Source organism: Gamsiella multidivaricata (assembly GCF_025024155.1).
Source record: "Gamsiella multidivaricata strain RSA 2152 chromosome Unknown BC939scaffold_8, whole genome shotgun sequence".
In the NCBI taxonomy this organism is placed as follows: domain Eukaryota; kingdom Fungi; phylum Mortierellomycota; class Mortierellomycetes; order Mortierellales; family Mortierellaceae; genus Gamsiella; species Gamsiella multidivaricata.
Window position 1 is genome coordinate 552,372 of NW_026251716.1, and position 26,219 is coordinate 578,590.

At 47.6% G+C, this 26,219-nt stretch overlaps 6 protein-coding genes across 6 annotated transcripts; 4 read left to right on the forward strand and 2 right to left on the reverse strand.

Annotated features, from left to right (window-relative positions):
• Positions 1–94: 94 nt before the first annotated feature.
• Positions 95–1,489, forward strand: BC939DRAFT_440176 (uncharacterized protein). The gene is made up of 3 exons (XM_051554047.1): positions 95–626; positions 739–1,028; positions 1,134–1,489. The coding sequence occupies exons 1-3, from the start codon at positions 246–248 to the stop codon at positions 1,336–1,338; spliced, it is 876 nt and encodes a 291-aa protein (XP_051416105.1). The 5' UTR covers positions 95–245; the 3' UTR covers positions 1,339–1,489.
• Positions 1,490–11,819: 10,330 nt separating this feature from the next.
• On the forward strand, positions 11,820–12,687 carry BC939DRAFT_440184 (uncharacterized protein). Its single transcript, XM_051554048.1, has one exon. It carries the CDS (start codon positions 11,909–11,911, stop codon positions 12,665–12,667), a length of 759 nt encoding a protein of 252 aa, XP_051416106.1. The 5' UTR covers positions 11,820–11,908; the 3' UTR covers positions 12,668–12,687.
• Positions 12,688–13,406: 719 nt separating this feature from the next.
• BC939DRAFT_440186 (Cupredoxin) lies at positions 13,407–15,963 on the forward strand. The gene is made up of 3 exons (XM_051554049.1): positions 13,407–14,071; positions 14,355–14,699; positions 14,789–15,963. Exons 1-3 carry the CDS (start codon positions 13,638–13,640, stop codon positions 15,813–15,815), a joined length of 1,806 nt encoding a protein of 601 aa, XP_051416107.1. The 5' UTR covers positions 13,407–13,637; the 3' UTR covers positions 15,816–15,963.
• On the reverse strand, positions 15,964–18,561 carry BC939DRAFT_440191 (isocitrate dehydrogenase [NADP] cytoplasmic-like protein). Its single transcript, XM_051554050.1, has 7 exons — positions 18,443–18,561; positions 18,275–18,297; positions 18,118–18,162; positions 17,718–17,796; positions 17,237–17,358; positions 16,852–17,121; positions 15,964–16,722 (listed from the first exon to the last, which is right to left on the reverse strand). The coding sequence occupies exons 1-7, from the start codon at positions 18,462–18,464 to the stop codon at positions 16,051–16,053; spliced, it is 1,233 nt and encodes a 410-aa protein (XP_051416108.1). The 5' UTR covers positions 18,465–18,561; the 3' UTR covers positions 15,964–16,050.
• A 1,773-nt stretch (positions 18,562–20,334) lies between these two features.
• On the reverse strand, positions 20,335–21,418 carry BC939DRAFT_499802 (flavoprotein; the record flags this gene model as incomplete). The annotated part of the gene is made up of 6 exons (XM_051559977.1): positions 20,335–20,423; positions 20,526–20,697; positions 20,773–20,862; positions 20,955–20,993; positions 21,099–21,209; positions 21,305–21,418. The coding sequence occupies 6 exons, from the start codon at positions 21,416–21,418 to the stop codon at positions 20,335–20,337; spliced, it is 615 nt and encodes a 204-aa protein (XP_051416109.1).
• A 410-nt stretch (positions 21,419–21,828) lies between these two features.
• BC939DRAFT_473887 (replication factor RFC1 C terminal domain-containing protein) lies at positions 21,829–26,173 on the forward strand (the record flags this gene model as incomplete). Its single annotated transcript, XM_051558380.1, has 13 exons — positions 21,829–21,894; positions 22,038–22,098; positions 22,187–22,217; positions 22,465–23,121; positions 23,204–23,285; positions 23,396–23,781; positions 23,867–23,974; positions 24,057–24,243; positions 24,333–24,410; positions 24,507–24,638; positions 24,718–25,265; positions 25,358–25,486; positions 25,582–26,173. 13 exons carry the CDS (start codon positions 21,829–21,831, stop codon positions 26,171–26,173), a joined length of 3,057 nt encoding a protein of 1,018 aa, XP_051416110.1.
• Positions 26,174–26,219: the final 46 nt, after the last annotated feature.

Below are 26,219 nucleotides of genomic sequence, written 5' to 3' on the forward strand. Positions count from 1 at the left end.
ACCTCGTCCTTCTCTTAAAGATGCAGCCACCCTTCGTAATATGTAAATCGATATATAAACGCAAATGCAGTAAGAGAGGGAGACCTGGCCAAGACCTTGCGCCCATGGCTGCTTCTCCATCACAACCATCTGCCTTCATCCCTCTTCATTCATTCTCCTCTGGGTAGATATCGACTTTTTACATCCTTCTCATAAACATCTGACACAACACACACTCTCAGACAGCAACGAACTCGAAACGACAAATGCAAAAGACGACACCTACACGAACGCCCATTTACCGCAATGCCCCTCTAAACTCACACTCGCCCTCTGCCTCTGCAGCGACCTCCTCATCACTGAACGATGCCTCACTAGCCATCGCAGCAGCCACAGGAACAGTAGGATCATCGACCATGGACCCTATGTCTTGGGATGTGCTCCGCAAAGAGGTTCGGCAAGTCGAGATTGAGATCGAGTCCAAGTTGACAGCCTTGACAAAATCGGCTGTCAAGACTGGCGGTGGACAACAGGCTGCAGGAGTTGGGCCTAGCACAGGAGCAGCAGGAGCAGGGCAAAGCAACGGCATAGGGGCTATGGGAAGTACAGAAGAATTAGAAACTAATATCGAAGATCTGCTGGAGAAGGTAGGCAATCACCAGTTATCTATCAACCAGAGTCTACGTGGTTCTTTCATCATTGAAGTGACATGAATTGACACGAGGGCCTTCTTCATTATCATTGGAAATATTTATCTAGCTGAGTGGACTCGTGGATGCAATGTCAGGACACCTCGACACACAGACACAGACCAACGGGCAAGCGCCTCTTTCCATGGTGCATCTTCTTCAGAAGCATCGCGATATCCTGCACGACTACACCAAGGAATACAGAAAGACGCGTCAGAATGTGCGGTCAGCCAGGGACCACGCCCAGCTCCTGAATTCAGTCCGGGACGATATCAGCACATACAAATCGGCTTCGGACTACCTGTTGAATGAGCGGGCAAGGATCGATGGTAGCCATCAACTGGCGGACAGTGCTCTCGAGTAAGGCATAGCGTTCTTGTCGCTTTACAGGACATTGATTCAATGCTTCTAGTTATATTGACCACTACCACTCTATTCACCCCACTAATTACAACAACTTGATAGACAAGCATATGCAGTGAAAGACGATTTGAGCAAACAAGGATCGACGCTTCAGAATGTGAACCAGCGAATTAACAACGTAGCATCGCAGCTACCTAGCGTGGGCCAATTGATCGGAAAGATCCAATCGAGAAAGAACAGGGACAATGTCATCCTGTCCTGCGTTATCGGATCGTGCGTTGTTGGTGTGCTATACTTTGTCATGTAACCCCTCATCAAAGGATGGGCCGTGTGAACAACTTTACGAGAAACCTGTAATAAAAAAATGGATAATCTACTTGATAACCGGGGCCGTCAGTCTTACTTGGCAGCCCATGCGAACATCTATTTGCCACGTCGAGTATGCAAGTCGGTTTCCCGGAGGAAATCTATGTTACTCGCTTACTCTGAAAATCGGGCCTATGGCCTAAATAATACCTTTCCTGTGTTCACACGTCGGCTGCTTCACGAAGGGGATCTGTTGTTTATGCTCAGGTTGCCTTTACTTTCGGCAAACGCACCAAGTATTGTACATGAATATCCCTGACAGCTGTTATCAAATAGATGATCCCTCCCAATAAGTAACAATTCCTAGTATAATGACGCACGCTGAGGCCTGTAGACTTGTCATGCCGTTCACATCTCTGGTGAGGCGCTTGGCGGGTCTAGCGCGTTCGAATCGTGGTGCACATCCCATTACACTTGAATATAAGCCAGATATCCGAAAACGCTGGCCTTCATCGACCTCCTGTGGCATATAATGTCTTTAGAAAACTTTAACACTCTTTGATCTAGCTCCGTAGCAGACAGCAAGGATCGTGCCGAGGTATCCGAATGCCCATGAATCCACAAAACGTCGGACATAGCTAAAAATGTTTGACAAAAAAACAAGGGCCCCGCCATACGAGGTGGACTAGCAGCCCATCCTGAAGGCCACAAATGTCAAGGAATCATATCGCCTACAGTAGTATCGCAACTGGCTACCAATTTTTTTCACATGTGTATCGACAGACGAGGAAGTATCGTCAAATCAGATGGATGTCCGTACGAGCATAGACAGCGCGCGCCAGTGAGTAATTGTCTTCTGGTAGCCCAAAAGCTTGATACCGTACTCACCAATCTTCGTCGTGTCGACATTAAGCGACACCGCAAAGTCTAACAACAAGCAACATGCCTCAAAGGTTCCTTGGTAAGTCACTATATGTATCACTTTCATGGGCTGATTTGACTAGCAAGAGGTCCGCAGCCAACTGTCTGAGTGTTTTACCTGTCGGACAAAAAAGATTAGCCAGTTTGGACGACACCTAATGCTACTGATGCGAGTGTATCGACGCATCCTCAAAAATGCTGCAACCTATACTTCCATTTACACTCATCTACATCGCCTTCATTGGCACAGTGTACTTTCAGTATTTTCAATACAGCGCGAGCATGGCATCGCTTGCACAGACAATTTTAAAATGAATAATAGCTGTTACTTTAATTCATTTCGTTTTCTTTACCTCTATTTTACTCTTCTTCTATTCTATTATATTTACAGGAGGAAAGAAAGAAATAAAAATAAAATAAAAAAATAAAAAAATAAAAAAATAAAAAAATAAAAAAATAAAAAAAATAAAAAATAAAAAACAAAAAACAAAAAGAAAAAGAAAATGAGGAAAGGGAAGGAGGAAGGAAAAGGAAAGAAAAGTCGACTTGCCATCGGCCGGCCTTACTCAGAAGAGTAAAGACCGTGCAGGGCACACCTCGAGCAGGTTGCAAGCCATGGTGCCCCAAAAAACCACGAATATGGGAAAAAAAGAGTGGATCTCACGCAGCAACTCACCAACCCCCACTGACCCATCTTTTTTTATTAGTCCTCGAACCCCTTGTGCAACCCCCAATCGCGCAGAACAATGCCCTGATCATCACCGGCACTAGACCTACCAGGGTGTCCTTGGCAACACGAAACCGTCCCGTCAAGCGCAGAGCAGACCACATGGGTCATGACAACAAAAAATGGCCAAAAGTGTTGTGCTCATTGCCGTTCAGGATGGAACTGTTGGTCAAAAAAACGCAAAGAGGGGGGCCCGCTCTTCGCCGCCCACTGCTAGCCCTAGGCCTCAGAAATGGGGCCGCTCATCTTTGATTTTTTGTTTTTCGATTTCATTTTCATAGTTTTTTCGTGTTCTTCGTCCCGGTGATGAACAAAAAAAACTAGAAACGAATACGGAAAAAAAAATACGGGGGAAAAAAAAAACGAACAAAACAGAAAAAACAGGGAACCCCGCTGTGTGCTCGTACGGTTGGCTTTGCGGTGTACAAAGTCCAAGAAAGCTCTAGGAACGATGGGGAGAAAGGGGAAGGAGAGCGACAGAGAGAGAGAGAGCAGTGGAGAAGTGAGCGACGATATTAGAGTGGAGGTGCAAATAGTGGAGGCTCGAAGAGTGCAGGTGCAAAGAATGGAGGCTCGAAGAGTGCAAGTGCAAAGAGTGGAGGCTCAAAGAGTGCAGGTGCAAAGAGTGGAGACTCAAAGAGTGCAGGTGCAAAGAATGGAGGCTCGAAGAGTGCAAGTGCAAAGAGTGGAGGCTCAAAGAGTGCAGGTGCAAAGAGTGGAGACTCAAAGAGTGCAGGTGTAAAGAGTGGAGGCTCAAAGAGTGCAGGTGCAAAAAGTGGGAGCACATAGTGTGGAGCTGTGAAGAGAGGAGTGGAGAGAGTGCAGCTGGATGTTAGTACTTACCTTGACGTTGAAGCAGTGACAAGGAGAAAAGAAGAGAGAAGAAAAGAAAAGAGTGAGGTACAACGGCCGGTTTATGTACTGCCAGCGCCACCATCAGTTGGAGCCATTTACGGACGAGTGCATTACGACCACTCCATCCACATAGTGAAATTCGCCCACCAGAACAGGCACTCGCGCAGATACTCCTGCGGAGGCGCATGCAGAGACACACTCAACACCGATAGCAGCATCGATCGCAGCAACGCTAGTGGGCGATGCTGCTTTCATAACGAGACAAGAATAAGCAATAGTAACAGCAGGGAAGAAGAACGAGGAAAAAGAACGCAGACACGCACAGTGGAGACAATTGTGCTCTCTCGCAGCAGCATGCTTGTAGGCAGTGGCTGCTGGAGACGCCTCAAAGCGATCCTGATCTGCTCGGACCAAACTATCCAGTTCGGAGCACACCTTGCTGAATGGACCCCTTCAATAACTGATTTAAGATCTATAGTTTAATGCTCCTGTGCCTGGATCAAATAAAGGAATATCACCCACTGCAGCCGCTAGCGGGTGACAGACTGGCACAAGCCCTGTAATGCACATCAACAAATGCGCCAAAAGAAAATGCTACAAGTAACAGCACCCGTGGGGACCTTATAGAGCCGCACCGTTGATATCCTGCAGCCTATTCTGCAGTGCAGCCTTGTGTAATAATAAAAAAATAAACCACCGATTTTTTCAGGATCAGAGTCATCAGCAATGAGGATCGCGGCAGTTGGCAATGAGAAACAGCAGCCCTGCCTCTTCATGCTAACGCAGACCAGGGTGTCCTGTGGAGAGCAAGAAATGGGACTCATCGCCGTCTTTGGCCTTCCTGGTCACTATGGCCTGGCCAGGGTGGTCTAAACCTTGACTGCCTGTGCGCTCCACGCGTATGTGGCCCATGCATTTGATTCTCGATGTAATTGGAGCTCTCTTTTGTTTACAGCCTAAATTTGTGGCCCAAGCACTGCACTCCTAAAGAGGCTGTGGATTTGGCTACTGCAGCGACCATCATTAGGCCACGCTCCTGCTGATACTGCCTCACCTCATTCACTCTTCCGACATAGTAGCGGTGTTCTGGGGTTCATCCATCCTGAAACACTCCATTGAGGTGCTGAAGCGATTGAGAATTGGTCCCATGTTCGAACACTGGTTGCGCTGCGAATGCTGCTCTGACGAACTGAACGTGGCGCATTAGACAAGAGTAGTGCTTCCTCGACGGGAAAAGCATTGGCATCGACGATATCTTCTTTAGGCGGACATTCTACTTCACTGGTGGCCCCTGGTCGCCTGCTTCCGTAAATGCGCTGTTGCTGGCGTCGTTTCTAAACTCAGTGATCAGTTGGTAGAGCTCTGCTTTCTTTGTCTTCTACTGCTGAAAATTACCCTATTCTAACCATCTTGCCATCACGCAGCATTAGAATCGTAGACAATTGTGCCAGCTCCTCCATCCGGTATGTAGCAAAAAATCTTCGCCTTGCCTGTCAGTAGTTTCCTGGACACAGTGCCTCTCCATTTCGACTCGTAGGGCTATTTGGCGTAGCGAAATCGAGATAGTCCCACAACTACAGCAACCGTGACCAATGCAGAAAAAGGATAGAGATGCCTCATCTTCCCCCAGCTATATCTCACACACACACACACACACACACACACACATCCATAAAAGTCTCTCGCCCCGCGCTCTTTCCTGTCCTCACATTCTCGTCTGTCGTCTCCATCCTACTTCCTCGTTTATTCCTTATCTCATTATCCGCCCTGCCTTCAACGGCGGCATCATGTCCCGTAATTCTATTGTACCCCACATTTAACATCCGTCCTACATTCATTTTAAAGTCCGGCTAAGTTGCGCACAGCGCTTTCGTTAATGTTCATTTGTGAGTGCACTATATTGACCAATGTAGTAGGTACGAGCAGAGACAAGTACCCTTAACGTGGTGCAGACGGGTAGTACTTTATAAGTGGCCCATCTGCCCAGGAAATAAAGATCCCTCTCTTGTCTTGTTGACTTCCTGTCTGTAAGTAGATATAAGGGTTAAACATTGCAGTGAGTATTGGTCTCGTAAGGTTGGCTAGACTCTGTCGTCTTCCCGCGCTCCTTTGCTCACCTTAACTTATTCACTACTGTACTATCGTTAGTGTCATTGTCTCCCCCACGGAATAGCTAAGTTTCTTTCAATACACTGCCTTCCCGCTCCTGCGAGCCTAGTAAGCTCATATCTGTGCCGCATCGGTGTTTCGTCGGTGGAGTTAATGGACCAATTGATGCATATCACTCTATTAATCTCGGACCACTGTCACTTGTACACTTGTCTTTATGTGTGCCAGCGATCCACGCAATTAAAATGGGGTTGGACAGAGCCTTTCAGTATTTGGCCGATATGGCCATTGAAGGAGGCCAACGGACGTGAAAGCCATTGATTCACACATCCATGTCAATGTAATGTCACTGCACTAAGGATACACCGTATCAACCTAGGGATCGATTCTGTACGATTCCTGCAGGGAAAGAGCCTGAGCTCAAAACCGAGCAGCTGCTGCTATCATTCAGCAAACCAACGCTCAGCTGGGCTCGTGGGCCACTGATATGATGGTCCATGACCTTCACTGCAAACTCTCCGAGACATTTAATCAGAGCACACAGTAGAGATGTCTGCTCGGCCTTTTCTGAGGACGTCGAGCATAGCACGGCAAATTTTATGAGATATGTTTGTTGCCTTTCGATAGAGTTGACATGGATGAACATGTTTCCCTGCCAGTTTCAGCCTCGTCAGTCTTGCTGCAGATACGTCTATATGAAAATCGCAACTATTCTCGTTGTCATGTAGCGCAAGCAGCGCGTCGTGTCTATACATTTTTCTTTTTTCAGTCCTCCAACAGTTGAGCAGCCCAGATAAAAATGGCTATTTATATGATGGATGGAGCTAATTGCATGGGTCTCATAAACAAAGAAATGTATACAATCCTAGAATAAGGACCTGTAGTTCTGTAAACAGCTTTCTGTTTCCGACTCTAATCATACTATGGATACCATCAATCTCAAATGTATAATCATTTGCGTTATTACTGGGGGAAGATGAGGCATCTCTATCCTTTTTCTGCATTGGTCACGGTTGCTGTAGTTGTGGGACTATCTCGATTTCGCTACGCCAAATAGCCCTACGAGTCGAAATGGAGAGGCACTGTGTCCAGGAAACTACTGACAGGCAAGGCGAAGATTTTTTGCTACATACCGGATGGAGGAGCTGGCACAATTGTCTACGATTCTAATGCTGCGTGATGGCAAGATGGTTAGAATAGGGTAATTTTCAGCAGTAGAAGACAAAGAAAGCAGAGCTCTACCAACTGATCACTGAGTTTAGAAACGACGCCAGCAACAGCGCATTTACGGAAGCAGGCGACCAGGGGCCACCAGTGAAGTAGAATGTCCGCCTAAAGAAGATATCGTCGATGCCAATGCTTTTCCCGTCGAGGAAGCACTACTCTTGTCTAATGCGCCACGTTCAGTTCGTCAGAGCAGCATTCGCAGCGCAACCAGTGTTCGAACATGGGACCAATTCTCAATCGCTTCAGCACCTCAATGGAGTGTTTCAGGATGGATGAACCCCAGAACACCGCTACTATGTCGGAAGAGTGAATGAGGTGAGGCAGTATCAGCAGGAGCGTGGCCTAATGATGGTCGCTGCAGTAGCCAAATCCACAGCCTCTTTAGGAGTGCAGTGCTTGGGCCACAAATTTAGGCTGTAAACAAAAGAGAGCTCCAATTACATCGAGAATCAAATGCATGGGCCACATACGCGTGGAGCGCACAGGCAGTCAAGGTTTAGACCACCCTGGCCAGGCCATAGTGACCAGGAAGGCCAAAGACGGCGATGAGTCCCATTTCTTGCTCTCCACAGGACACCCTGGTCTGCGTTAGCATGAAGAGGCAGGGCTGCTGTTTCTCATTGCCAACTGCCGCGATCCTCATTGCTGATGACTCTGATCCTGAAAAAATCGGTGGTTTATTTTTTTATTATTACACAAGGCTGCACTGCAGAATAGGCTGCAGGATATCAACGGTGCGGCTCTATAAGGTCCCCACGGGTGCTGTTACTTGTAGCATTTTCTTTTGGCGCATTTGTTGATGTGCATTACAGGGCTTGTGCCAGTCTGTCACCCGCTAGCGGCTGCAGTGGGTGATATTCCTTTATTTGATCCAGGCACAGGAGCATTAAACTATAGATCTTAAATCAGTTATTGAAGGGGTCCATTCAGCAAGGTGTGCTCCGAACTGGATAGTTTGGTCCGAGCAGATCAGGATCGCTTTGAGGCGTCTCCAGCAGCCACTGCCTACAAGCATGCTGCTGCGAGAGAGCACAATTGTCTCCACTGTGCGTGTCTGCGTTCTTTTTCCTCGTTCTTCTTCCCTGCTGTTACTATTGCTTATTCTTGTCTCGTTATGAAAGCAGCATCGCCCACTAGCGTTGCTGCGATCGATGCTGCTATCGGTGTTGAGTGTGTCTCTGCATGCGCCTCCGCAGGAGTATCTGCGCGAGTGCCTGTTCTGGTGGGCGAATTTCACTATGTGGATGGAGTGGTCGTAATGCACTCGTCCGTAAATGGCTCCAACTGATGGTGGCGCTGGCAGTACATAAACCGGCCGTTGTACCTCACTCTTTTCTTTTCTTCTCTCTTCTTTTCTCCTTGTCACTGCTTCAACGTCAAGGTAAGTACTAACATCCAGCTGCACTCTCTCCACTCCTCTCTTCACAGCTCCACACTATGTGCTCCCACTTTTTGCACCTGCACTCTTTGAGCCTCCACTCTTTACACCTGCACTCTTTGAGTCTCCACTCTTTGCACCTGCACTCTTTGAGCCTCCACTCTTTGCACTTGCACTCTTCGAGCCTCCATTCTTTGCACCTGCACTCTTTGAGTCTCCACTCTTTGCACCTGCACTCTTTGAGCCTCCACTCTTTGCACTTGCACTCTTCGAGCCTCCATTCTTTGCACCTGCACTCTTCGAGCCTCCACTATTTGCACCTCCACTCTAATATCGTCGCTCACTTCTCCACTGCTCTCTCTCTCTCTGTCGCTCTCCTTCCCCTTTCTCCCCATCGTTCCTAGAGCTTTCTTGGACTTTGTACACCGCAAAGCCAACCGTACGAGCACACAGCGGGGTTCCCTGTTTTTTCTGTTTTGTTCGTTTTTTTTTTCCCCCGTATTTTTTTTTCCGTATTCGTTTCTAGTTTTTTTTGTTCATCACCGGGACGAAGAACACGAAAAAACTATGAAAATGAAATCGAAAAACAAAAAATCAAAGATGAGCGGCCCCATTTCTGAGGCCTAGGGCTAGCAGTGGGCGGCGAAGAGCGGGCCCCCCTCTTTGCGTTTTTTTGACCAACAGTTCCATCCTGAACGGCAATGAGCACAACACTTTTGGCCATTTTTTGTTGTCATGACCCATGTGGTCTGCTCTGCGCTTGACGGGACGGTTTCGTGTTGCCAAGGACACCCTGGTAGGTCTAGTGCCGGTGATGATCAGGGCATTGTTCTGCGCGATTGGGGGTTGCACAAGGGGTTCGAGGACTAATAAAAAAAGATGGGTCAGTGGGGGTTGGTGAGTTGCTGCGTGAGATCCACTCTTTTTTTCCCATATTCGTGGTTTTTTGGGGCACCATGGCTTGCAACCTGCTCGAGGTGTGCCCTGCACGGTCTTTACTCTTCTGAGTAAGGCCGGCCGATGGCAAGTCGACTTTTCTTTCCTTTTCCTTCCTCCTTCCCTTTCCTCATTTTCTTTTTCTTTTTGTTTTTTGTTTTTTATTTTTTATTTTTTTTATTTTTTTATTTTTTTATTTTTTTATTTTTTTATTTTTTTATTTTTTTATTTTATTTTTATTTCTTTCTTTCCTCCTGTAAATATAATAGAATAGAAGAAGAGTAAAATAGAGGTAAAGAAAACGAAATGAATTAAAGTAACAGCTATTATTCATTTTAAAATTGTCTGTGCAAGCGATGCCATGCTCGCGCTGTATTGAAAATACTGAAAGTACACTGTGCCAATGAAGGCGATGTAGATGAGTGTAAATGGAAGTATAGGTTGCAGCATTTTTGTGGATGTGCGGATGCACTTGCACCAACAACAACCGCAGTAGCACATCGGAATATCTGCTCTGGTTTGGTCTTGTCGTTTTTGCTTCTTGCTTTTTTTATGGCTCCGCAGATGGAAGCGGAAGACGAGTGCAGGGAAAAGCGAGGGATTTGCAGTGGCAGGGATGTGGGAGCCATGAGTAATCAGGCTAAAAAGGGACAGAAGATTGCAAACTCTGATGACAGCAATTAATTCTCAAGGACACGCATGTGCAAGCTTGTTGAGCCAATCTAGAAATAAAGACGAAGCTGGGCCATCGTAAAAACGATCGATTTGGCTATAAAGAGCGACCTCATTGCTGTGTTGAAGGAGCTGGGCCAGTACCGCTGCGTTGGAGGGATGGGCCTTTGTATTTGCCGCAAGGCGAAGCAATATCCTGGTCAGGTTGTACTTGTTTTGGTTGACTTTGATGTGCTCTTTCATGGGGTGAAGATGCCGCTAGCATGGGCGGGAAACGTGATTTAGAAGCCGAAAGTCACGAAAAAACCACTAGAGGAGCCATGTACTGCACGGATGTGATTCAGACGACCAGCAGGGTGCCTTAGATCAGTTTGCAGCAAGATAAGACTAAGTAGGGACATGTTCAAGTCATGGCTGAGACCTCCGATGAGGTGCTCAAGAGCAATGAGGTTATTGGCGCAGAAATAAAGGAGACCGTGGACAGCGTCACCACATACCTCCAAAAGCAAATACCTTTTGTTGCAGAGCATGCGCGATGGCTTGATATACTCCTACTTCTTTTCATTGTTCATCGCGCTGATTCTGTTCTTCTTCTTGTATTATATTTGAGGTCGCCAGCAAGAGGAGCAAGGCGAATACATTTAGCATGGATACATAACCAGCGAGGATAGCATGAACATTGAGAAATCAACGACCAACAAGGAAACCAGAGCGACTTATGCAAGAATAAGACCAAGGAGTGTCCTCTACGTGTCTTTTCTTTTTATTCTCTTTCTCGCGTTTTAGGTTAACGTTAATGATTTTGAAACTGGGAGGCTGAGCTGCATTGTAGTTACCGCACGTCTGGCAATAATTATGAGACAAAGGAGTTCATTAAACTTGTCTTCAGCACCGACTAGAACAATATAATGGTATTAAACCTCAGTATGAGCAAGGAGAGAAGAGTCGGTTTCAAGGATAATGGCAATGCAGGGGCATTAACAAGAACAAAAATCAGGTCAAGGCCAAGAAACTCCGAAAAGAAAAGAATCGTGCGCAATCTTTCTACAAGAAGGGTTCGGCAGCGGGAGGACATGGACCTAGAAACATCTAAAAAAGGATGAAGTCGAAACGTTGGAAACATGATCTAGAACGTAATAAACGGCAATTTCGCAACATTAAGGATGAACATTGAGGCGATGGCCGCCACCTTCAGTTCGAACTGGAGCAGGACTACGACGTTTGCGAATATTATGAAGCGAATCAACACATCGAATCAACGATTCAGCCTCGTCAACTCAACACGGACTTGATCAAATGCGAACCCTGGCAACGTGAACTATAGCAGCGAGGCCATGGCAGAGCATCCACAAATCCACCCAGACGCGAAATATATTAGAAGATGTATCACTGGGACGTCAGACTCAAGAGCAGCGGCTGCAGTTTTTGTTCGGTGTTAACGAGACTCGAATCTCATAAAATGATGCTCAGGAACAAGGCCACCATCATTCGGAGAGTGAAGGGGTACGTCGACAACACAGCCCCATCTCAGTTTCTGGAATAAGCTGGGCGAACTTTGAGGGGTTTGATCAGATGCCATCTTCGGGCATTTGTTTCAGAGTTGGCGAAAAGGGTAGGTGCTTTGTCTATGTCCCCGTCTTCTATTACGATTTTGCCACGCAACCTGAGAGTCTTTCGTTTATCACTACTAATACTCTTTGTTTTGATACACTTTGTCTTAGCACAAGTCAACATCTGGAATTCAGAATGGACAGTGATCCAGAAAAGAGTGGCTCCATTGAGCACGATCGACGAACATGCCAAGTCAACAGTCCATGGCTCGGTGTCCGTATCCTGGGTCCTCGAACCGCTTCACGCACCCTCCGATACCAGCCTACAAGGCCAACTCCTGCTTGGTCAGTGAAAGACAGCTGTTTTGAGGACCAGAGGATCACACAAGGAAGTCAGCAAGCTGATCAGAGCATGCGGAGGAGCCGAAGAGGTTGCTTTTCTATGACAATAAAGCCGATTACGATCGGCACGTTTGTGTGGCATTTCCCGACAGTATGTTCTTGCTGCGTTTACTCGATCTGGACTCTTTACCTTGCCAAGGTCAGCTCGACGCACTCACGACTCAGTCTTCGTTCACACCATAGTACAAAAAGGCCAAAGAATATGTTAAGTCAGCAATCAAGGAGGGTACCCTGGCTATGGACAGCGCTACTCATGCGGGGAAGTACTTGTTCTTTGACACTCTGCAAACCGATGTACATCAGGTCAATATCTACGACTAGCAGTCTGACTCAACGTAAGAAGAAGGGCGAGAACGAGGACGAGGAGAAGGACAGCAGCACCTCGTGCCTCACAAAGTCGCTAAAAGCGACAGGGACGATCAGCGGCATATTGCACGCGCACCGAGATCTCGGCCAATTCTACAAAGTCCGAGATGATGCACTTGAGCCCGGGTCCAGAGGCGCAGCAAGAGGAAATAAAGGATCAAGAGAGATACGTGGTGCTTGCCATTAACCCAGATATAAAGAGTAGTCGTAGATTCGTTCGATACATAAAAGGTCATACAACCTATCGTTGCCTAAAGAACGTTATATCTGGAGCAGCCAACGACACGCAGGGTTGTAGAGGGCGTGGCAAGCATCAGCAACCTAGAGGCAAGCCTTCGACTTGTCGAGTGCTCCAACCTTTACGGAATCAGACTGACCCAGCAGTTCGAGGGATTCAGGAGTACTTAACAGCAGCATGTAGACTCAGTTCTCGTACTCGAAAACATTTGAGGGCCTTTTTCAGATCGAAGGGCAAGAAAGGGGGACCAGTCAAATCGAGCCGTCTCGGGAGTATGGAAACCTGCCGAAACAATTATTCGCGTTGATGAAGGATGGCATTGATCTCCGACATTCTACTGCTGCAAATACAGCCGTGCGTATAGGCCACCGAGGAGAGGATGCTGGTATGCTGCATCGACGGATCCCGAATACCCCTAGAGGATTCAGACTCAGGGCCGCTCGGTCATCAGCATATAGCCCAGTACACAGGCTCAACCCAAGACGGAGCTCCAGTGCGATCATGACGACGCGCCGAGATCTACGTGTGCGCAATAAAACGCGCTTTACACCCCAGTCAAAAAAAATAATACTCTAATTGCAGACTCGGCTCTCATATACGGAGGTTTGGATATCTAATAAAGTTTTTGGCTAGCCGGGGTTGATCTAGCAAAATAGACATAGCGAGAATGTTCGGCCCGCTCTTTTGGGCTAACATTGGAATGGCCCCGGCGGCTGGTGTGAGGAAGGAAGGCGGTGGCTGACCCCTTCATCCTTTTGAGCCTCACCGGCCCCAGTCCCTTCCTCTTTCTTTGTAAGAAACCAACCACTCCATCTATATACCCTCTATATACTCTCCTACGACTAACGAACCCACTCTCCTACATCCTCAGACATCCTCGGCAGCTGGTATCCTTCCTCCATCACACAGCCAGCCAGCCATGAAGAGCATTCGTTCCTCGTGGCTCATCCGGAGCAGCATAGCCACTGCCCTGTTCTGGTCCCTCACACCCCTCCTGTCCCCCTCAACCTCGTCAATATTTACCCAAGCAGCACCACCAGAGTTCACGACTACACCCAGGAACCGCATCTTCTTCTGGAAGGTCACCAGCACAACCCTAGCGCCCGATGGGGTCACCCGCCCTGTCATCCTCGTCAACGACAAATACCCGGGCCCAAAGATTGAGGTCAACCGGGGTGATGAGATTACAGTCGTGGTCGAGAACGCACTCGATGTCCCGACATCCTTCCATTGGCATGGCATGACCATGAAGGGCGACCCCTGGTACGATGGTGTGCCTGGCATGAACCAATGTCCTATCCCCCCTGGCACCAACTTCACATATGCGTTTGGCACAGACAATGTTGTTGGAACGTATGTATCAATTGCGCACCCCTTCTTTGTGGTCTTCTCCACTCTGTTCCTTCCATTCACTTCTTAATGGCATGGGTTGCTGGGTTGCTGAGTGTTGATTTTTGTCGACTACTTTGTCCATCCGCAGCCTTGGCCATGTCAGTGCGCCAAACACCATGCACCATGGGCATTGTAGCTAAAGAAAACAGCAGGGCGTACATTGGCGCCCACTTATGAACGGGAACCGTGGGATTAATCATCGTATGCCACTCTGCATCTTTTTTCCATTTTCTTCTAATAATAGACATTGGTGGCACGCCCATTTCGAAAACCAATATATCGACGGCCTAGTGGGCGCCATCATCATCCGAGACCCACCAGAGACAAACCCATTTCTGCACGCCTACGATGAGGAGCGGACAGTGATCCTCTCGGACTGGTATCACCAACCCACAGGCGCACTCCTCGCGCATTATCTCTCGCCGGATAGTCATGGCAGGGAACCGGTGCCGAACAACGGCCTGATTAACGGCAGAGGCACCTTCAATTGCTCCAATGTCCAAGGAGACCTGCCGTGCGTGCAGGGCGAGCGGGCCGTTATTCACTTCGTCCCAAACAGACGGTATCGGCTGCGAATCATCAATAGTGGGTATGTCTGTTTTGCTCTGTTTCAGCAATCATTTATCGATGCGAGAAAAGCATTCGTTGACCTAACTAGCCTATTGGTTGACATCCTAGTGCTGCTGCGCCATTCCTGTTCTCGATTGACAACCACCAGCTGCAAGTGATTGAGGCCGACGGGACGGACCTGAACCCAATTATGGTCGAAAGTCTACCGATCAACACTGGACAGCGCTATTCTGTCATTGTCACAGCAAACCAGGACGTACAAAACTACTGGATGAGGGCCGAGATGGGCACAGCGTGTTTACCCAACACCACGACGAATTTGGACCCCGTCATCCTGGGAGAAATCCGGTATCAAGGCGCAGGCGCCACAACACCGACCTCAGTAGGGCGCTTTGTTCCCGCGCCCGCGCAAAAGGGTCAACTACCCCAGGTCAATCCTGCGTTTGCGGAGGCATGTGAGGATCTCGACCTCAATATGCTCCACCCATTGAAGTCTCAGCCTGTACTGGAACCGATTACGAACAGCTTCCTGATCAGGATCTCGTTCAAGAAGAATCAAGAGGACAACATTGTGCGTGGATACATGAACGATATCACCTATGCCGGCAACGCATGGAACCCGACTATTGTGCAAAACCTCAACACCTCGGTCGTCTACGAAGTGAACCAGCATGTTATGAAGATCGAGAGGCGTAATGCCATCGTGCAGATCATTCTGGACAACTCGCTGGGTGACGAACATCCGTTCCACCTGCACGGACATACCTTCCAGGTCATCGCGCAGGGGAAGGGTATGTACGAGGAGGGCAAGACGCCTATCAATGCGGTCAATCCACTACGCCGAGATACGGCGACGGTGCCCCGATACGGATACACGGTGATTCGATTCAAGGCTGATAACCCTGGAGTGTGGGCATTGCACTGCCATATTGAATGGCATGTCACGACAGGCTTGGTCATGCAGTTCATCGAGCTACCGGACGAGCTGCGCGCGATGGGCATCCCCAAACATATCAACAAACTCTGCGAGACAGGACCCCCCATGGGTTTCAAAGCCCACACTGGCTTCGTTCCAAAATCGCAGGCAGCACCAGCACCGGCACCGGGCCCAGAAGCACTTGAGGAGGACCGCTAGTTGGTATTGGCTACCTGCTCCTCCTTATTTAGCTAATACCATTGCTTATAGAACCATGTCCCAGACCATCCATGCTAGCATTCCATCGTTACATCTAGACTTTAAAATGTTTATAAATGTTTGTACATACATATTAGCCATCTTTGGACCCTTTCATATAGCTATTTTTTTTCTTTTTTTTATTGTTGAAACAAGGGTGTGTACAATGATATCAAAAGTGCCGACATTCTCCATTTTACGCGCTTCGCTTTTTCTGCAAGTTCTCAGCAAGACGATCCAAGAACTCAAAAGTGTTGAGGTAGTGCTCACGCTTCATGCCCTTGCCGTGGATAATCAAGGCCAAGTCCTTGGTCATGTCTCCAGCCTCAATGGTGTCAATGCAGACAGTCTCGAGCTGCTGGGCGAATTCCTTCAAGGCCTCGTTGTTGTCGATCTTGGCACGGAACTCGAGACCACGGGTCCAGGCAAAGATGGAGGCAATGGGGTTGGTTGAGGTCTCGCGACCCTTCTGGTGCTCGCGGTAGTGACGGGTGACTGTGCCGTGGGCGGCCTCAGCCTCGCAGCACTGGCCATCAGGAGTCAGAAGGACCGAGGTCATCAAGCCGAGAGATCCATAACCCTGGGCAACAATATCTGACTGAACATCACCGTCATAGTTCTTGCAGGCCCAGACGAATCCTCCAGATGACTTGAGCATCTGCGCGACCATGTCGTCGATGAGGCGGTGCTCGTACCAGATCTTCTTGGCCTCGAACTGCTCCTTGTAGTCGCGCTCATAGATCTCCTCGAAGATATCCTTGAAGCGTCCATCGTACTTCTTCAAAATGGTGTTCTTGGTTGACAAGTAGAGAGGATATGACTTTTCAAGAGCGACCTTGAAGCAGGAGTGAGCGAATCCAGTGATCGACTGGAGACGACAAAAACAATGTAAAGAAAACAAGTATGATTACTAACTATTCATATCGTCTCTTGGGCATCTGGTGCTGGCAGGCGCGCAGAAGATCGCAGTCGCCCAGTGCATTGAGTTTTACTGTACCTCATCGTGGTTATACATGCCCATGGCAACGCCGGGTCCCTCAAAGTCGTAGACGACCATATTCTTCTTCTCCGATCCATCAGCAGGGGTGAACACCAATTCCAAGCGGCCAGGGCCATCGACAACAAGATCGGTGGCCTTGTACTGGTCGCCAAAGGCGTGACGTCCTAGAATAATGGGCTGGGTCCAGCCAGGGACCAATCTGGGGATGTTCTTGCAGAGAATGGGCTCACGGAAAACAGTACCTCCCAAAATGTTGCGGATGGTTCCCTATCAGATTGGAATTTTATGGAGACTGTCAAAGACAGCCAGCGAAGAATCTGATAACGATGCTATCGATTGATCTCATCATCAATAACGATTCCTGCAGGACAGATAGACTTACGTTGGGGGACTTCCACATCTTCTTCAACTTGAACTCCTCGACACGAGCCTCGTCGGGGGTGATGGTGGCACACTTGATGCCGACCTTGTACTTCTTGATAGCCTCAGCAGCATCGATCGTGACTGGTTGAGAGCAAAAAGATATGAAGAAAATCAGATCGAAGTTGATGTCGTGTTCCCCGTTGGGGGGAAATCCCTGCAAACGTAATAAGTGATTTCTAAGCTCTCTATTCCAGCAGCCCGAATTGTAGTCGCGAAAAAAGACGCACTCCTGAGATCACCAGAATAAAATGAGGCAATGTCCAAAAAATAGAAATAGAGCTCTTTGCCGGATAACGGCAGATCACAACCCGCGCTGACATGTGGGACAAACGGCGTTGCGGTCGATCCACGAATGCAGCATTATCCGCTCCCCCGCAATTGTACTCCATTTGTTGGGTAGATATATACGTATACATGAAGAAGCAATGCACGCTCTTTACCTTGGTCATCAGTCTGATCACGGTACTCCATGCCGAGGTCAAAGTACTTGATATCGAGATCGACATAGGGAAGAATCAACTATAGTGCAATACAAATGTAAAAATAATACCGGCGATGAGAATTCAGGCGCAGTCTTCGTGTCCATCGCCACCTCTCCCACGGTGCTGCTCACATCTCGTGCTTCAGCTGCAAATTTTTGGTGGCACCGCCACGGGATATGCCGCAGTGCAATGCATGGTTCTCAAACTCCTTTATCGCCGTGCCGTTGTTGCCATAACATTCTTCATGGCAGAACACACTACCGCTACCACCTTTTTTTTTTCTTATGCCCCAAAACTAATAACGTGTATTCCCCACTCCGAGTATGATGGCGCTGAACGTTAATAATCTGTTTTTTACCTTGTCGCGAATGCCATCCCAGATGATGCGGGTCATCTCATCACCCTAAAAAACGATGACATGACAAAAAAACAGGAATCGACCTGTGTTAGCAAAGTTGCCTCCGTGCTTGGACGTTGTATTCGATGGTCCGGCAGAGAATGATTGCTGGCAATACCTGCATCTCGACGACGGTTCCTCCTAGAAGAATGAACATGGACGACAAGAATAGGATATTAAGTATAGCAACGTAACAGGATAACAAGATAGCAAGTAGAGACGTCCATTGCTCATGAAAGCGACTTGGAAGCATGATGGGTGGACATTGGTGGCAAGCTTCACGTACCGTTGATTTTGTTGGCAGTCATGTTGAAGAAGTGTTGGTGTGTCGACAGATGAAAAGAAGGCGGAAGCGCTGGATAGAAGAAGAGGAGCGGAGAAGGGAAAGAGAGAAAGGGAAAGAGGAAGCAAGGAGGAAGAGGCGGGTTGGGGTAGCGAGCGATGGTACCTTATATATGCGACACTTTGGCCCTTTTTCCCACTTTTGTGTACTCAACGTTCATCCTTTCCCTTCCTCGATCCCTTCAATTGCTCCCGAAGCGGCCTCCTGATCTGGCCAACTGATTGGCAGCTCTCTTTTCCGCTGGCTGGATACAAACGCATCCACGCTGCATAATCTGTAGTAAAACGTACACTTTGGAATAAAACGCAATCGTAGTGAGCTCTGGAAGTGAATTGGATACGATGATGTGATGTTCTCTCCGTACTCTACTTCCCAAGGCTATAAAAGTAACCATATCCGAATATCCGGAGATTGGAGATTGTCATGCCAGATTATTCTTTTTATCATCCTTTGCTCTCCTTACAGGGCTTACCCTGCGGTACGCCCATCAAACAAACGCAGCCAGCCCACCCCAACGGCTGGATCCATTCCACCGCACACACGCACACACACCCCTTGCCCTCTCTCAATCCCCCTCCACAATGCCCACCCCCACACTTTCCCCTGCAATTGGGCTAGCAATTCGCGACAGAAAAAGAGGAAAAGAAACTGCGTCAGTGAAGCATCTGCTGCTTGTCTTGTTCTCCCCAGAAACACGTTATTGCTCGTCTTCTTGCTCGTTTTCTTCTAACCATCTCCGCACCATCCACACACACGAAAGATCTAAACACACGACTAGACACATTTATCCAAACAAAACAGGTCTTGATCGAAGGCATGCACACACAGGTGGAGAGTGTGGGAAAATAAATGCGGCGATCTGCTTCACATATTAATCTGCCCAATTCAGGAACGAGTTGTGCTGTGTTGCTTATCCCTTGACTCAGCTAACGCTGGTCTCATCCTGAACAATGCCGCTACTATCTTCAAACGCAACTCATTGGATGATGCCGCAAACTATACACGTCTTTGATGCTGCATCATTCTCTGTTGAGGACGTATTGTTAACGGTCAATAACGCGGAATATCTAGTACGGGATGTCCTGAAGCACTATCAGTGCCATTCTCGAGATCAAAGCCGCGCGCCGGCGGTTATCAGCCATCGAATGAATGTAAAAAAAAAAAAAAAAAAAGCTGGGGAAACAGATTCGGCTTTTAGGTTCCCATTTGGTCCGGGGAAGAAAATGTTAGAGCCAGCCAATAAGAGTTGATATCCGTGGCAAAGAGATCTCCCTTGGTGGCACGATGCGCTAAAAGCATCCAAGTGCTGCTCAAATAGTAGGGATGAGCATCGTGGGAGACTCGGTCTGCAAGCGCAGAAAAATGACATGTCAAGAGGAAAAGCGAGCAATAAAAAAAAAAAGAGGCTCAAAGGACGTTCAAAGATGGTGCTAGCATACAGAAAAAAAAAATGTGCTGCGTGGAAAATATCCGTGTGTAGTCGCACAGGGCTTCTTCAGCTGCTCCTTGACCAGTGAACCAGTGATTGTTCAACGGCTTTCATCATTTGACCATGGCATTCCACGATTATTGCCTATACCCAACATCTTCGTAGTCGGGCAGTCGAGGTGCCTTAGCCAGCTGCGCTTCGATCGGCGTTTAAACCTTTGATGGTTCCTACTGAGAAATGCTCGATCAGATAGTTTACCCCACAATTTTTTCATCTACATCATGACCAGTGCACCAGGAACGAGCCATTTGTATAAAATCCCCGACCGCTTCGACCTTCCTCCTTCGCAGCATTGACTCTAAACGCGTTGAGGTTACACGTTAAAAACGCATTTATTTTCTGCACACTATAACGTTTCTTCAGGCACACTCATTAGCTTGACTTGCTTCTTGATCTCATTCACGATAGTCCGGTAATCAGCCATAGCACCAATACCTACATGTGATGATATCCAGACAAACTAAATTGTTAAAACAGAACATCTTGAGCTGTACTTTGCCCATGAATATACACATGCTTCAAAGAAGGATCGCTTACCTAGGTCACCACAGGCAAGCAGTTTGCTGATGGGAGGGATGACTTGGTAGCCAAGGATATCGGTCAGAGTAGAAAGGTGCATTGCCGTGAACTTGTGGTTCCACATGTTGGTATTCATCGCCGGGCATACAATCACCGGTTTGCGTTCATCCCATGCGCGCAAAATGCACGTCTAAAAGAGTGTATTATTAGCTAAAACATGGTATTTAGTGGTGTAAAATTCATCTGCTTGAAGAAGATCACTTACTAATAGGTTGTCGCAAAGACCTTGGGCAAGCTTGGCCAATGTATTGGCATCCAACGGGCAAATAATGATCATATCTGCCCAATTTCGAAGCTGATACAATAAAAACGCAAGACTAGTTAGAGGTGGTCTCCATCGTATTTTCAATACACGATTCATAAAACGAGAGGTAGAAGTGTGCCTACATCGATATGCATTACGGGATCAGGTATCTTGCTCCAAGCCTACAAGACGTACATGTCGTCGTTAAAAGGACATTGAGCAAAGGTACATATGAACGATGGTACCAATTACTTCAATAAAAAACGCATATACAGTCAAGTACCTACACTCCATTCGTCCCGATCCGCTAGCACTTCTACAGGGATGGTTTTACGGTCGAAAAAATGGAGCGCAGCATCCGTAGTCACCACCTTGACCTCCACTTGCTCCGACATTTCCTGTAAATGATGAGTCGATACAAATGAGTGGTCAAGCCCTGCCAGGAAGATAGCGTTTGTTGCAATGCTTATCTTGCCTGCGGAAAATCCCTTACCTCCAAGAGAGTTTTAACAATGATGGGTATTTTCACGCTCGCAACGCTTCCAGTGGCCCCAATAAGGACCCGTTTTCTTGGCTGCGAAACTTTGGCGCCGTTAACAAAATTCATGTTTTTGCTTCAGAGTTCAATACAGGCTCTGTGAGAAAGTGTTATGGTAAATGTGAATGTATGAATTCGACGATGAGAAGTCGCTGAACGATCGTTCTCTTCTTGTTCGGTAGACAGTCGCAACGGTCGGAAGGTCGCATGCTCGGTCTTCATGGGTGACTGCTACCTGAAACGCGCTCATATTTTTGGTTGTGTTTGTGTGCGTTCCTCTCCTTCGTGTTGACAGTGTGCTCTCACCACTCCTCCGCTCTCTTACTGTGCATTACAACCTCTTAATTATTCTTTTCCTCGATCCTTCAGTTTAATCCAAAGAACTTGGACGCGCCTCCTTCGCTCGACAAGCACTTTATTTTCTTGAACAGCGACTGCAGGACTTTTTTAGTACGTCCTTTGAAATTCAGAGATTCGACATGGATTTGAGAAACTACTTTACGGTGAAGCCAAAGACGAAACCCGGCGCTGCTTCTGCGGAAGAGGTGTGTATTATGGCCTTTGCGCTTCTCGGCTACAACTGTAGTATTAAAGAGGGAGCGTTTACTGTCGCGTTCACGCAGTGTTGTTGTGGATCAAAGTGCCATGACTGATTGTATTGCATACATTTGCCACCAAATTTTTACAGAGCTCCAAAGCGGCGCCTGAAAAGAAAAAAACACCCGCGCGAAGGAAGACCGTGATTGCAGGTATGATTATACACACCATCAATGTTCTTGTTTTGTCACTTGACATATCCATAACGATTGTTTCGATCACCTCTATACTGACGATTAGAGTCGGACGACGACGATGAGGATGTTGAAGTGTGAGTACCAACGTTCCATGTCGCCGGCGATATGTGACGGGTGCAGTGCGTGAATGCCTAAGGTCATTTCATATCCTTACTAGACCAGTTCACTGTCTCACTTTCCAATTGACTCTAGGAAATCGAAGCATTTTGCAAAATCCACGTCTGCAGTACCAGCAAAGTATGGCAACGATTGCGTCACAGAGGCGTTCGTCAGCGATTATTCACAGATCTCTCACCAACCGCCATGATTCAAACCTGCTAGGAAGCAAGCTGTCGAGGAACTTGTGGACCCGAAGACCTTTTTCGCCTCTGCAAAGGCGAAAAAGAATCAGACAGCAGCGCCTGGCGAGCTCACTCAAACCTCAACTACTGCGCAATCAAAGTCGGCCAAGGGGATAAAAGAGGAGAGCGAGAAGAATGCGAAGATAACAAAGGACGTAGCAAAGGACACAGCAAAGGAAACAGCAAAGGAAACAGCAAAGGAAACAGCAAAGGAAACAGCAAAGGAAACAGCAAAGGAAACAGTAAAGGATACAGTAAAGGACACAGTAAAGGCGTCAACTTCAACCAAACGCACGAAAAAGGCGAATGCGGACGACTTCTTCGAGAATAACAGCGATGCAGAGACCATTCCTCTGCCACAGACAAGGTCAGCCCCAGCCAGAGCAAAGACGCCCGAAACCAAACTGACTTCTTTACCAAAGAAGACTGCTGCTTCCTCGAAATCATCGAATGGAAGGAAGCGAAAGGGTGCTGATGATGATGATGATGATGATGATGATGATGGTGGCGCCTACAAGGAAGCAGAACAGGAAGTAAAGCCGATCAAGAGGCACAAGGCTACAGCAAAGAAGGTTGAGGATGATGATGCCATGGATGTTGATGAAGTCAAGGAAGAGAAACCAAAGCCAAAGTTTAAGTATGGTTGGGAGTGGCCAATACCTCATGCGCACATACTTTTGCATTCGCCCATAAATTAATACATCGATATTTTTTCCTAGTTATTGGGCGCATAAGAATAAGGCCGGCCCCTCTGCTCTCGGTACTAAGGAGATTCCAAAGGGCCAAGACAACTGTTTGGCAGTACGTGATCTTCTTTGATCTTTTTTGATCTTCTTTCGCCGCATTCGCGTCGCTAGCTTCAATGAAGAGGGGTTTTTTCCGCTGATATACTGATTGGCATTGTATTATAGGGCTGGACGTTTGTTTTCACAGGAGAATTGAGCTCGATCACCCGAGAAGATGCAATGGATCTAGTGAAGCGTTATTCAGGAAGGGTCACCGGATCTCCGAGTGGAAAGACATCATTTGTAATCGTGGGTGGTGATGCCGGACAATCGAAGCTGGACAAGGTCAAGAAGTTGAAGATTAAGACACTGGATGAGGACGAGTTCTTTGATTTGATCCGCACTTCTCCTGCGAAGACCGAGGACGGCGAAGTTGTAAAGGCTAGCTCCAAGAGCACCAAGGCTCCTAAAACGAAATCAGAGTCGACCGAGTCATCAAAGGCGTCATCTAAACCGTCGTCTGTGTCTTCCGTCACTGTCGCGTCAAAGGCCGAGTCGTCGGATGAACTCAGGTAAGTGCTTCGTCCGTTCCACCTTTTTTTTTTTTTTTTTTTCGACAATGCTGAATGAAATTTTGTTTCTATGTAATATCTCTAGACCTACTCAGTCAGAATTGTGGACCACCAAGTACCGTCCGATGCAGGTCAAAGACCTATGCGGCAATAATGCTGCAATTCAAAAGTTGCAGAGATGGCTTGAAGGATGGTACGTCCCCGTGGTCATTTTGTTGAGTTACTATGCCTTTTTGGATATGCAGACTCCTAACGTGTAATATCTGAAATAATAGGGACGCCAATTACAAGCTCAACTTCAAGAAGGACAACGCTGACAAATCTGGACTCTTCCGTGCTGTTCTCATCTCTGGTCCGCCTGGAATAGGAAAGACATCCGCAGCTCACCTGGTGGGCAACAGTCTTGGATACAACATCGTGGAATTCAATGCTAGTGATACCCGTAGCAAAAAATCCCTCGATGTAAGTCTTTTATATTACATCGTTTGGTCTCCAACTTTTCCATTGATTTCTAAGTGTCAAAACTTACCAATGTACGTTTCGGCTTATAGGAGGACGTGCGCGATTTATTGGACAATCAATCGCTTGCTGGATACTTTCACGGAGAGACCAAGGCGGAAGGCAAAGGAGTAAGTGGTGTTGTATATCTCCCAAGGTGCTGAGTCACTTTACAAGAGACATGTAGCAGCAGATCACTAATGGATCAAGCTCATTGATATGTATAGAAAGTATCTGCTCTGGATATTGAGCCATCTATGGCGAAGAAGCAGCTGATTGTCATGGACGAGGTCGATGGAATGGCCGGAGGCGACCGTGGAGGTGTTGCACAGCTGATTTCTTTTATCAAAAGGACGCATGTAAGTAAACGATGGATGCTGGTATCACCTCTGTCCGCTCTATTATGGCGCCTAACCCTTATGTTGTGGTATTGCATAGGTTCCAATCATCTGCATCTGCAATGATCGCCAATCTCCGAAAGTACGGTCCCTAGTGAACTCATGCTTTGATCTACGGTTCCAGCGGCCGCAGGTGAACCAGGTTAGAGCTCGTTTGATGTCCATTCTTCACAGAGAAGGCCGAACCATCCCCGGAAATGTGTTGGACAAACTGGTCTCTGGATCACAATCGGATATTCGACAAGTTCTCAATATGCTTTCAACATGGAGCCTGACGAAGCAAACTATGGACTATGATGAGGGTACTGCGCTTTCAAAGGCATCTGAGAAATATGTCGCCCTCAACCCCTTCCAGATTGCAGAGCAATTGTTGGTGGAGACCAACTATCGCGCGTTAAGCTTTGCGGACAAGTTTGATACCTACTTCAACGATTACCAGTTGGCGCCGTTGATGATTCAGGAGAATTATATCCGCATGGAACCAGCGGAGGCTAAGGGTGATCGATCTGGCCTGGAAGCGATTGAGCTGATCAGCAAAGCTGCGGATTCCTTATCTGATGCTGATTTGGTGGATACCATGATTCACGGGTATGTCAGCACTCGCATACCATTACTGCTGTTGCATCGTTTGGGTCTCATTATGTCAGATTCGCTAATCATATTTGTGCTTTTGTTAACAGGAGTGCCCAGCATTGGTCCCTTATGCCTGTCCACGCCGCCTTTTCATGCGTGCGTCCGTCGTTTTATGTTCATGGAAGCATGAGGCCTGGCTCTGGAGGTGCCTTTGGACCCATGATGCAGTTCCCAAGGTACGTGGGAGATCCAGTACTTGCGGGCTGCGAATGAATTCGGTTGAGGTTACTGAATGCTGGTCTTCTTTACTCTTTCTCTCTCGCAATATTAGCTACCTGGGACAGTACTCAAAATCGTCAAAGTACAGCCGCTTGGTGAAGGATATTCAGATCAGGATGCGTCTCAAGATTTCGGGCGATAAGAACGAAGTCCGTCAGAGCTATCTGCCGGCATTGTTTCCTGCTCTCACCAAGCCTTTGGTTAAGGATGGAGTCGATGCAATCCCAGATTTGATCAGCTTTATGGACAGCTACTATCTTAGCAAGGAGGATTGGGATACTGTGCTGGAGCTCGGCATTGGACGCAACGACGGCAAGAAAGTAATGGACAGCATTCCTTCCGCAACTAAATCTGCCTTCACGCGCAAGTACAACTCCGAGACTCACCCACAGCCGTTCCTTAAGGCTACAGTTGCAACCAAGGGACGTGGATCATCCAGTGCAGGCATGAATGAAGAGGTTCCGGATAACCTCGACGTGGTTGAGGCTGACACACCTGCACCAGAGGAAGTTGATGAAGCGGCGGAGGTAGCTGAGGAGGAGAGTATCGAGAAAGACTCGAACATTAAACAGAAGAAAATGAAGGCTAAGGCTAGTTCCGCAAAGGCCAAGGCCAAGGGTAAAGCTCCTACTCGTTCAAAGTAATACGCAATAAAGCCTGGTTGCTCGAATACCCTTAACCGCATTTCAA

Coding starts and splice junctions, on each gene's coding strand:
- BC939DRAFT_440176 (XM_051554047.1), top strand. CDS start 246: ATGCAAAAGACGACACCTACACGAACGCCCATTTACCGCAATGCCCCT. Junction 627..738: donor TCGAAGATCTGCTGGAGAAG/GTAGGCAATCAC, acceptor ATATTTATCTAG/CTGAGTGGACTCGTGGATGC. Junction 1,029..1,133: donor CTGGCGGACAGTGCTCTCGA/GTAAGGCATAGC, acceptor ACAACTTGATAG/ACAAGCATATGCAGTGAAAG.
- BC939DRAFT_440184 (XM_051554048.1), top strand. CDS start 11,909: ATGGACAGTGATCCAGAAAAGAGTGGCTCCATTGAGCACGATCGACGA.
- BC939DRAFT_440186 (XM_051554049.1), top strand. CDS start 13,638: ATGAAGAGCATTCGTTCCTCGTGGCTCATCCGGAGCAGCATAGCCACT. Junction 14,072..14,354: donor ACAGACAATGTTGTTGGAAC/GTATGTATCAAT, acceptor TTCTAATAATAG/ACATTGGTGGCACGCCCATT. Junction 14,700..14,788: donor CTGCGAATCATCAATAGTGG/GTATGTCTGTTT, acceptor TTGACATCCTAG/TGCTGCTGCGCCATTCCTGT.
- BC939DRAFT_440191 (XM_051554050.1), bottom strand. CDS start 18,464: ATGACTGCCAACAAAATCAACG. Junction 18,298..18,442: donor GACTGCCAACAAAATCAACG/GTACGTGAAGCT, acceptor TCATTCTTCTAG/GAGGAACCGTCGTCGAGATG. Junction 18,163..18,274: donor GAACCGTCGTCGAGATGCAG/GTATTGCCAGCA, acceptor ATCGTTTTTTAG/GGTGATGAGATGACCCGCAT.